The 12363-nt window shown below is 42.5% G+C and overlaps 1 protein-coding gene across 1 annotated transcript in view; it reads left to right on the top strand.

Moving 5' to 3' along the window:
• LOC139202031 (polypeptide N-acetylgalactosaminyltransferase 18-like) overlaps nucleotides 1–12363 on the top strand; it is a 133283-nt gene that overhangs the window by 78096 nt on the left and 42824 nt on the right. The window contains exon 4 of the mRNA XM_070831493.1: nucleotides 2567–2753. Within this exon, the coding sequence (XP_070687594.1) occupies nucleotides 2567–2753 (187 nt within the window). The remainder of the gene's footprint in view (nucleotides 1–2566; nucleotides 2754–12363) is intronic.

Here is a 12363-nt window from a genome sequence, read left to right as displayed (position 1 = left end):
AACTGAACTTGACAGGTTTAAAAATGTATCATTTCAAAATAAAGTGACGTGTCGAAGTCAAAAAGTTTGGCATTTTTAGAGCAAAACATGCAGATTGAATTGAGAGATTAGAAAATGATTCAAGAATTCTACGATTTTGTTCTTTTTAGATAATTGCAAAAAACATAAACTTGAAAGTTACAGCACCGCCATGAGGTCCGTGTGTGTCGTTTAATGGGCTCGAGCTGTTAGTGGGTTTGCGACAACACCTGCCAATTTCGGTGACTTTTGCTCAAATGTTTTTTTTGGTTGTACCAACAGTTTTAGTGGAGAAAAATAAGAAAGGAAAGAAAGAAGAATAATGAGAATAAAAACAACAGGGCTCCAGCAGCGAGCCACGCTGCTTGGACCCCCTAATACTGTGGAAATAATTAGTTGCAGCCCTACCTCTTGTTGGGCGAGCAGACACAGCAACACCGCTCGTCAGTTTTTATTAACAGCACGGTAGCGCAGAATGAAGCACAAAACACTGATCCGATTAGTTGTCAACATAGGGGTGTGCACAGGTATTTAGATACCGTTAGATTTCTGAAGATGGTGAGAGTGCATCAGTCTGTTTTCTACTGAGAAGCTTCTGACCATCTTCCCTCAGCAGCGCTCATATTTCTTGCTTAATGGACAGACAACAAACGGGGCTGCTGCTGTTCAGGTATCCACAGTGTGGACCAGGTGACTGAGAATGAATTGAGTGTGCACCTTAATGACTTGTTTTTTTATGTTTGGAATTAATCTCACATGTCCGTGTAGAACAATAAGGTGCTCTTCAAATACTCCCAACTCCAGCTTTAAATGAGCCCATCTCTCTTCCAGGTCAGCGGCAAACTGTGGCTCATTAAAGGAAAACTGAGAGACTAGAGAATCCAGGCTGATGGTAATAATGAATAGAGAGGGGAAAGCAGCAGCTGTAGCCTGCAGGCAGGATTACAACACAGAGAAGGCACAATGAGGAAATGAAGATGTTGGCTGTTCCACTGTGGGCAGTCTGTTCCACTGTGTGTCTGTCTGTCTATCCTGAGACCCTTCGACCATTTACAGTATCTGGAAGCAACAAATAGAATGAATCAGCGTTTAGTTGTATTTCTACGCCTCATTAGAACAGATGGAACTTTTTTTTTTTCCGCTGCAACATAGTTTTTAGAAGTACTTTCTTGCTTTTTTTTTTTTTACTTTTAACCGCGCTCGCAGCAGAGCTCTAGGTGTGACACCGTTGTTGTTCCGGGTCTTTGATCCACATTTAAAAACAACTATTGGATTTGATCTGCTCACTTCAGTGATTTCTTCAACTTTCCTCATCATCAGGTCAAAATTTGACGTTGTCCAATTCTTTGGTTTGTGACCAAATACATGCAAAAGTAATGACATCACTGACATGACATGCACAGTACTAAGCCACAGTAAGACGATGACCGCGGTAAATACATTAACATAGATATAAATATGTAAGGGATGGTGTATAGTGAACAAGTCATTATTGCAAAACGGACCCCAACGCAAATCCTTTTAATCCCTTTTCTCTGTTGTTTTTAATACATTTCTGTACATTTGTGTTCACTGAGATATCCGACAATCTAAAATCTCCTGTATAGGCTAAGCTTCTCTTGTCTAGCTTGCCATTTTATGTTTTCTGTCTTCCAGCCTAAAAGTCTAATTTTATGATAAAGAAAACTTGTTGTAGTGTACTATTATGGCTGTCTGTGGACACGGCTTTACGGAGCAGAGGGTGACACACAGGAACTACACCAGACCACACTTTATGACCAAGGCTGTGTGGAAATATATGTATGCTGCACTTCATGTGTAAAAGCAGTGTCCCTTTAAGACTCTCCTGAATTAGACAAAACCATGACAGCCTTTGACCGTCAGATGTGTCTCACCCACCAATCTACCCACTGTAAATGTGTTCGATTTTGGAGAGCTGTGCTCCCTTGCTCAACCTATTCCTGCACAGTCTGGTCAGGACTGCATCCTTTTGGCTCCATCACTCCCTGCTGCTCAGCAATTTAACTCCCCCCGCCTCCCCCCGCGCAAGCATTTCTAGCATTTAGATTTATGTAAATGCAGCGTGTTTGTCCACACCATCCGGGCTTATGTTCATTTAGTTGTTGTTCATCCCAGGCTAAGCCACGGGGTTCATGAAATGGGAATATGCATTAATGTTGCAGTATATGAATAACACCACACCAGAATGCAGTTGTTAGTAAAATGTTTTAGTCGATAGAAAAGCTGGTCAAAGTTCGTGTTTAAAAAAACAGGGAACTCTCCTTTAGATGCAGCAACTTTGAATGCAAGTTTCTGCAAGAAATTGGGAAAGTGTTAACACACACCACAAACAAGCATTTATGGAACACACACACACACACACACACACATACACTGAGTGCTTTTTCCTCAACCCTGTGGGGCTGAGGGAGTTTCTGTGGAGCTTTGTCAATAAGATCAATGCTGCAATGGGCTTCAGTGAGTTTGTTTTAACATCTAAGTGTGTTTGTGTATGTCTCTCTCTCTCTCTCTCTCTCCCCCCCCCCAGTGGAGCTGAAAGAGCACCTGCAGAGCTTTGTGGAGGAGACCAACGCTCAGCATGGCCCGGGGTTCGTCAAGGTGGTCCACCATGACAAGCAGGAAGGGCTGATCAGGTCCAGAGTCAGCGGATGGAGGGCAGCCTCCGCTCCCGTCGTCGCCCTGTTCGATGCACACGTGGAGTTTAACACTGGATGGTGAGCAGCTGGCTTCACTTTCTACTATACGGTCCACTGTAACTACAGAACAGGAGTCTCCGTTACATCTGCTCCAAGCAGTTACACACTCTCTGTCCCCAGATGGCAACAAGAGCTGACCAGAAATCTAGAAACCTTACTAACTAGCTCATGTTCACCTGGTGACACCTGAGGAGTTCTTGCTCACTGGTGTCAATGGACAAGTTAGGTCATATTCTGTATTTTTCTTATTGTCAACAGATCTCTGAAAAAGACCAAAACCAACAGCGAATGTATTCTAAGTTTCATCGGTGTATTCGAAGCCTGATATATCTTATTCCACACACGCTGTAATCCTCAGGGAAGGAAAGATGGAGAGTGATGAGACTAACACGTTGTCGGTGTCTCTTCACGGGATTTATTGCCAGTAACACAAATCTGGAATATTGAGAGATTTATCCTTTAAAAGGAAATTCCATCTTTTGAGTATTAAAATACATCACCTGCTGACTTCACAGAGAACAGCAGCACCTTTCAAATAATTCTCATGACATAATCCACATGTTCAGCGTTGATCTGTATGTTCAGCTTGTTTGAAGCTCTCCCTCTCAGTGTTCCTAAATCCACCATCTCCGTGCTGCTTTATTTCTTTGGACTCTTCTGGAATCCAAAGGGACCGTTTGGGTTTTATTTTTCATGTTTCAATTTATCTCCCATCAGTCCAGATGTGATGACAGCAGACACCAAACTGTCATTTGTGCAAACAGCTACAATCTCAAAGACATCTCATGTAGGAGGGTATCGGTCACAGTGTGTTTTACATGAATTCCTCCATGTCTTTTGCAGCTGTAACTACCTACGTAGCAGCATAGTGAGCCTGTTGTAAACGCTTGGACAAAGAAAAAGAGAGGAAAAGTGAGGACAGAAGGAGCTGCTGAATGTTAGCATTTATGCAGCTGCCATTTTGGTTGCTGATTAAATCAGAAAAGAGGCATCATTTTGCAACGTGAGCATTTGTTTTTTCAGTTTGTCAGGCAGAGCAGCGGTGAAGAATTTACCACTGAATGGCACAAAGCTATCTATTTATGCGCCGGTTCATGAGGGGATCATTCAATTCAGTTTTCCTCTCCTTTCTGAGTACTGTTAAGAACCAGTGTTGCTGTAACCCATTTCCTTGTAAATTCATCATTCAAACAGGTGCAAACTTTCAGCTCCAGAGAGCCACAGAGGCAGCTGTGACATATTTTTTTTTTTTAGTATTTTAGGTCACAGAGTGAGTTGATTCAGTGAAAAGCTGGCAATGAAGTGATTTAATTCCAGACTCCCTGCAGTATAAAAGAGGTAGAGGTAGTTGAGATATTTTGTTAAGGTTGTTGTGGTCCAGGAAGACCTAATTAAACCTGCAGTCTTATTCTCTTTAACTGTCTTTCCTTTGGGCAACTACGTGCATCCTCTGTGAATGCCTCACAAAACACTCCACTAATCCAAGTGCGAACTGATGCTCCGGACTTGATAAAAGACTACTTTAGCCGCATCTGACGTAGAATATTAATGCGACAGCCTCCACTCAAACGCCACAATGAGAGTTGGAGCTGTGATCTATTGTCTTTCATAGCTGCTACTTCCAAGATGTGTTTAAAAAAAATGAGAACCCGAATGCCTTCTTGATCTCAGCTTAAAACAGCCATAATTTTGGTTTATTTTGAAGCCTCGTGCCCATGTAGGTTGACAAACACCCCCATCTATCCTGTGCCACCCAACGCCCTCTCAAATTTTTGTTCCCGTGTTCCACTAGCTAGCCCACTCTCTGAAGTGATTTCCAACCTTTTAGTGCTGAGATATAACATGTGATGCTTCAGAAAACCATAGTTATATAATGTAACTATCTATAATGGACAGTGACAACCAAACCAAATGTATTTTGAAGGAAAGTAACCCAATTCAATGTTAAATAATTCATTAGTTAATTATCTTTATTATCCCCAAGGGGACTTGGGCGCAGAAGAGAGACAGAGCACAGTCTTGAGCAGTGCAGTCTGACAATTACTAACCCACTGTCACTTGAATGAGTCAGGCCATCTCTGCTAAAAAATGTTGTTGTAGTACTTAATAATGATGAACAGACAATGAATAGCGCATTTGTGTGGCACTAAGTCCAGACAGATGTTTGTGATCCAAATTAAAGACAGTAGAAACGGTGCCTCTGGTTGTCTGTCATACGTTCTTCTTCTTCTACTTTGGTAGTCGTCGAATCTGGTGTTCCCAGGAGCAGAAAAGAGTGAAACGACTCAAGACACATGCAGATCATCTGTCAAAAATGCAGTGGAGTCCTTACAGTAACGTTATGCAGTGCAGGAATTCATCTCGCTGGAAAAGCTGAATGATGCTGTCTAAAGAATTACAAGACCAAGTGGTTTCATTGAGCAGGTTTGTACAGTGAGCTCAGGTCTCATTTACTATGAATCTGTTGCATAGCTAGTTTGCAAAGGCAAAAACATCATATGAACGTTATTAAAAATGAATCATTCATACCGCCCTAGGTTGTCAGAGGGGTTTTTACTTTGTGTGTGACACCATTATCACAGGAAATAATCCATAACATGGAATGCCAAGAACTTTTGTAATCACACTGCGCGGCAGAATTCATAACGACAAGAACTGCTTCTTTCATCGGAGTTGATGTTGCGTTGAACAGTGATGGGACGAGCTGCTCTCATTTGTGATGGATTTACTGTTTCGCTGCACTCTGAAGAGTAATTACTGTTCAAAATTACAGTGGACAGTCCAATCTGCGGAGAGAGCGCAGTGCTGCGAGAGTGAAAGCGTGCTGTGACTCATGAAGCTTAATCAACCCTGCGAGGAACTGCCTCCTCATATGAGACAGACGCAACACGTCCTCATAGGAAGAAGACGGATTAGGTCAGTTTCTGATTTCACCCACATGACGTGTATCAGCAATTTCAGTGCCCTCTGTAGGACAGAAGGGGACCGACCACAAGCTAGCAAATTACTTAAGTGATGACACGTCTATAATTTAATGACAGCTTGCTGCTCAAGGAAATATGCCGATTTCAGATTGTAGCTTTCAGAACATGAATCTGTGGCGTCTGTGCGTGCCCTGAACAGATTAACTCTAGGAGTTTAAGTTTACATGATGACTGCACGCAGCATCTCAATAAAAAAATACAGTCAAGTTTGGATAGACATGAAGTCACAAAGCTACAGCATCAGTTTTTTTTTTGTTTCATAAGTGAGCGTCAGATTTCACTCACTGATGTGACCAATGTACACAGTCAGTCCTCTGCAGTAGCTGTGTTTGCGGTGTGTACTTGGCTTGGTGCATTCTCCTGACAGTCAATGGAAAAACATCTGCTTAGTGAAAATGATAAAAGAATTTGCATCGTTGCACTCTGAAGAAAACAGCTGGTTCAGAATGATACTATTGATCTAGATGATGGCCGACTGCAGAGAGAGAAAAATAAAATCTTTACATTTTCTTCTGGTAAAAACTGCCACGGGCTGTCGTTTTTTAAGGCAGCTACCCTTTACTTTCCCACGAGAGAGGAAAACAAACAAGGCACAGCACCTCACAATCATTGATGTTTTATCAGTTCAGCCCCACAGAGGTATACGATAATCGCATCACAAAGTCCCGGCATCAGAGAGGAGGAGGGACACTTTCATCCTGCACGCTGATTGTTCGTTAAGAGCTGAGCCTCGCCTCTGGCGTATTTTTCACAGTGCTGCACACGCACATAAACACATAAACACTGAAGCATATGAACACATGCTGTGAGAACACCCAGGAAGCTCTGAAATCGAGTTATTGGAGGGAAAAAATTAGAAGTAGCCACCCAATTAGTGTGACCTCAGCATCAAAGAAAGCTCTACTAGTCAAGGTAAAGGTCACAGCGTTCACACTGTGAGACTTCATGCCGACCCAGAAGGCATCATGTTTCTCACAGCTGAATACTAAAATGTGTTGGGTCCTCTGAAACACATGGTGGGGGGGGGGTGTAGTATCTGTGAATATCAGAGGATTGATATCACTAATTTGACACTATAACTTTACTACAGGCATAGCGGCTAATGTGGTGGGGTGGCTGGAGATTTGGGGGTGGGGGTGGGGGTGGGGGGCTGGATTCTTGAAACAAAGTAGTTTCATCAAGGAGACCAGGGCTGTGTCCCATGTGAACCAAAAGTCAATGCTGATTGTCACCATGATGAAGAAGGTACAGTAACGTTACGTGGGACATGTTGACATGTATCTCCTGGCCTGTCTGAGGCATTCTGATGCTGGTGATAACTGCTAATGTGGCGCATAATGGGCTGATAACGTCCGAAGCCGGTTATCAAAATCTGGTTGATTGATGCCAATTTCATGCCAAAACAACAGCAATTTGATGCAACTTCACAAAATTGTCACACACATGCTCCTACATTTTAGCTGTAGTACTTAGATGCATGAAGTTTAAACTAATCCACACTAGAGAAATGGCAGGAAATGAGTGGAGGGATGTCTAGCTGCATGCTGGTGTGTCTATGGGCTGTGAGCAGCTAAACCACAGTGTGACTTTTTACAACCAAAGGATAATACACACTGGCGGGACATACTGACTGCTGACTAATGTAACCTAACCACTTCTACTTTCTTTGTGCTGTGGGTATCAAATAACATGAACTTAGATGACGCTGCCAATTTGTGTTGCACCTAAGTTCATTTGATTTGAGCCATTCTTAAAGGCTTGAAGAAGTAAAACTAAAAACTTGTAAAATACATTGAGGTTCCTGTTTGTGGTTAGCTTCAAGCAACCAAAGCACTTTGGTAAAGGTTATGCATCATCATCTCTGTTATTTTGTCAGAAAACAAATGAGATGCATTGTTAGTGAACACTTAACTGATACGTTCAGTATTAACATTTTTCCTGTATATTTAGCCAGGTATGTAAATTAACATTTTCACAGTTTGTATAAGGCAAAATCTATTTGCTGTTGCAAATGAGTTGTTTATAAACCTAGTGTCTAGAAGAAATGCTCCACTGTGTTCACCAGCTAGTTGCAAACTATCACGGCACTAGGCAGGCCTCATTCACTGGGTTTATTTCACTAAACAGCTTCCTGCTGCAGCTTAAAACAATGCTGATGAAACAGAACACTTTAGTTGCAGGTTGTAAAACCCACCCAAGCACAGGGAGAACACGCCAACTCCACACAGAGAGGTTCAAGGTTCAAACCGCAAACCTGCCGGCCAGCAGATTCAAATCTGGAGCCTTCTTGCTGTGAGGCAACAATACCACTGTGCTGCCCATAATCCTGATGATGACAGATTTCATTTAGAAAACAATGATTATGTTACTACAATGAAGGAATATTGTTACCTTTGTGCTTGTTTACATTGCAGGAGATTTTCACAAGAGATGACGCTGAAATTCTTCTCTTATTCTTCGTACTCTGTAAATTTGGCTCCAATTTCGGCACATCCCTAAACACTGACATTTATATCTAATCATGTAATTATGTTATTTTAGGTGTCCTTGGCGTACATGGAGATAACTAGCACCGCACATATACAGTAGGTGGAAATGATGAGGAAATGAGGATTATTGTGATAAATTCCGACATTCTTTGTGGCATAAAACACCCTATAATTACTTGCGTTTGACTCGAAATAGCCAAAATTGCAGATAATTGCAATGTATGGCAATTATGTAGATCGAGCAGTCAGAGCTTTGTTGGTAATTATACAGTAATCTTTACAAGAAAATATACATGTAATGTGTGAGATGGTGGGTGAGTTACAGAGCACAGGAAGGCTCACAGAGCGAGGAAGGATTAGGAGAAAGGTGTTAGCAGAAGAAGAAGACGGGGGAAAGGGGCGAGGGAGAGGGAGATGAGAAAGCAAAGAGAAGAGGAACGATGTGCACAATTTGTTGATTACTATGTGTGAAATCAGATGTGCTACAGAGAGTGCTAATAACACCGGCGCAAACACAACATCAACTTACCACGACAACGTGGCAACAGACCAAGAAACATTTTAACAGCAATAAAAATGTTGAAAATGGTTGTGTGTTGAAGGAGAGGAGAGTAAGAAGACCAAAAAAAAAAAAAAAGGTGCAGCTGTATCTCCAGCTGAGCTCTTTTGTATCTCTGCCAAGAATGATTTCATTAGTCATAGACCAAAACCCCTCCATGGTAATATGTGGGAGGCTTGTGTGGGTTCCGTGTGTGTGGGTATAGAGTGAGAGAGGGGGTAGGGTTAGAGTGGGTGGAGGTGTAGAGGGGTTAAGAACGCTGTAAGCATCTCTTGTCTAATCAGGAGCACAACAGCAACAAATGTTATTTTGGAACCAGCCCATTATAATGTGTGTGTGTGTGTGTGTGCAAGAGAGAGAGAGAGAGGGCGGTGGTGAGGGCGAGGGTGGGGGGGGTAGAGAGAGAGTGAGAGAGCCCTCATTCAAGTGCGAGTGTGTGATGTTTTTCAGGCTGTCAGAATAGGTAACAGGTACACACACACACACACACACACACAGCAGCGCTGTTGTATCCGAGCGTCAAAGACGGGACCCTGAGGTGATGAAGGGTCTGCGGCCTTCATCAAGAGAGCAACATTACATTTGTGTCAGAGAAGTGTTGCAAAGGATAACATGTCGTGAACGTCAGCCGCCTCGCCACTGTGACAGATTAAACATAGTCAGATATGCTAATGAGGCCATTCATTAACTACTGACCCCCAGCACTTCCAGTATTTAGTGGAATCATCAGGAAACATGTCTGCTGTGTGTCAACATAATTCTCTTGACATACCACATGGTTGGGGTTAGCATGAACTCCACGGCGGAAGAGTTTAGGATTGAGAGCGTAATAAATACATTTTCTCATGAAAATGCATCCAGAAGTTTAAAACTGCAGTCAAGATCATCTGCTTTAAAGAGGAGCATGGCGTCTAAATGTGGGAAACAAAGGCACTAAACGTCCTGGCCTGTGTAATATGGTGGAATAAATGTGATTAATATACACCTCAGGTTTCCTGAGCCTGTCTCAGCTCAAAGCCACCTGACTCCACTGACAAAAGCAGTAATTTTACATGGGATTTTCTGGACCACTGCTGTCTTGTTCAGTAGGTTTGCTTGTTTTGTGGCTTTGGTGTTTTAAAAGATCCAGCACAAGTAGACCAGCCAATCAATCAATCTTTATTTATATAGCACCAATTCACAACAGCGTTATCTCAAGACTCTTTACATAAAGAGCAGGTCTAGACCAAACTCTTTAATTAAGAGAGAGACCCAACGATTCAGGAATTCAAAACTAAGGATTCAAGAATCCCCACAGAGAGCTTTATCACAAAGGAAGGTTTTTAGTCTACTCTTAAATGTAGAGAGGGTGTCTGCCCCCCGAACCCAAACTGGAAGGAGGTTCCACAGGAGAGGAGCCTGATAGCTGAAAGCTCTGGCTCCATCACTACTTTAGAGGACTTTAGGAGCCACCAGCCACTCCAGTGTTCTGTGAGGGAAAAGTACAGTTTTTGTCAGTGGAGTCTGGTGGGTGTGAATAATAATCTGAGCCTGTCGGTGGAAAAAAAACAAGCACTTTTACTGGACATACTTTGATCAGATCCAATTGCCATGACATTGCCATTACATTGCAGCCATTACGGCCCCTTCTTGACTGCCGGCGTTAAGCCATCCACCGGCAGTCCATCCATCCCATACTGGACCAATTCTTTTTGTAACTACCAGTCATTTCAAACCCAAAATATGTTAAGAATTTGTATTTCTTTAAGTGGTTTTACTCTTATCAGAGAAAAATCCAAGTTTTCAGCAGCTTTAAAAAAAAAAAGAACACATTTGATGGAGAGGATTCTTTAAACAAAGTCTCTGAAGTATCTTAGCTGTAGTGAAAAATCAGAGGATGAATCAACATGGCTTATCTGCTTGTGTATAGCTGTTATCTGTGGTTGAACATCAAACCACCTGTTCCATCTCTTTGACTTTGACTCTTTGGCTCCTTTCACTTGGCACACCCGCCTTCAGCCACACTTCGGTATCGACAGCACCCCTGTGATTACTGCGCAGGCTGCCAACAAGTCGCCTTAGTGAATCTTAAGAGCCGAGATGCAAGGCCACCATCACAGCCACAGCCCCGAAGCTTTGCATCCACATCCGCTGAATCTGATATTACCTGATCAAGGACTTTGCATAGTTTGTAGTCCAGGCTTTAGACGACCCTATTTGGACTTTAGAGTTCCAGAGGGGCTCTCTGTTAGCCCTCTGAACTCCTCATGCTGCAGCCAACCTCATCTCAGGCTGGCGATGAATTCTAACACTTCAGCCACTTCCTGTACTTCCTCTCGAGTTAAACCCTGGGAATGGCTTACAAGGCTAAGTAGGGTGCACTCCAGTCTCTCCGGGACTTTCCATGCCAGCCAGTGCCTCACTCTCACTAATTCTGCTCTGCCTTCCCCCCCGAGGAGCCCTGGCCAGCACTCGTTCAGTCCTTGATTCAGCTCCATCCTGACTCCTCACTGGTGGATTGACCTTCCTAATCCAGCCAGGACAGCAGAAACCCCCAGCTTCCTGTCTCGATGGCAATCCCTCACACTTTCTTGTTTCATTCCCTCCTTTCTTCTACTTTCTTTCTGTCCAGATAATCTTGTTGAATGAATTTAATTCGATTTTTGCATGTTAATTTAACTCCTCTGGTTTGTAATTGTGACGAGGGAAAAGTCTCGAAAAGAAGTTGTAAAAGTAACAAAAGAAAAAATTCAGTTTCTTGATTTCAGTCTCAGTTTGAATTGCAAGAATCAACTTTTAAGTCAAACAGCGGACAGATTCACAACCACCAGCATATCTTGTGCTTACAATGTTGTTGTCGCAAAACCTGTCAGCAAACAGTTGCTAATGTACACATGACCCAGCCAATTGTAAGAGATAAATGAGAACGTATTTAATGCTGCTTTGTTCTGCACAAATGTCTGGGTCTTTTCAGCTCTCTGCTTCGAGCAGCAGGAGACAGTTGTGTTCAGTAAGAGGAAAAACCACAGACTTGCTTTGTTGCTATGTTGTTCCAACATACAGACCCAAACATCGAAGGTGCCGCCAATTATGACTGAAACCTCCGCGTGCTGTCACCATCCTCACAGACGCATACCAGTCGTGCTCCTTTTGATTCCCCTGTGAAACGAAAGGACACAGCTGCTTTCTACTCCACGCAGCATCCTCTTCAATAGCTTAGATTAAGTGTCGCATTTGAGAAAAATATAATTAACGAAACAATCCATTTGTTAGTTAGTATATTTTTATGGAAAGTAATTGCCAATTCAGAGCCGAGCGAGAGAGCTGAGCGAGGGAGGTGTATATGAGAGACTGCAACACTTCCATTCACTTATCAGGATGTAGCCTGCGAATGAGAAGCCAATGACAGTGGGTTATTCCGTCACTGTCGATCGAATCTTAAACCATAAGGCAGATTAGTTGTTGTTGATAATTAATAGCAAATGATGTTTCTTTTTTTATTTTTTTTAAGATTATTACTAATGATTTGAAGTTTTCAGGGGCCTTAATAAAGGAGAAATTTGAGATGTAGTCTTTTTTAATGGATATCAACGGATATTTCCAGGTCTCTGCTTATT

The sequence above is a fragment of the Pempheris klunzingeri genome, chromosome 5 (assembly GCF_042242105.1).
Source record: "Pempheris klunzingeri isolate RE-2024b chromosome 5, fPemKlu1.hap1, whole genome shotgun sequence".
Lineage (NCBI taxonomy): Eukaryota > Metazoa > Chordata > Actinopteri > Acropomatiformes > Pempheridae > Pempheris > Pempheris klunzingeri.
Note: the sequence above shows the minus strand (reverse complement) of the source record. Positions and strands in the feature narration are given on the sequence as shown.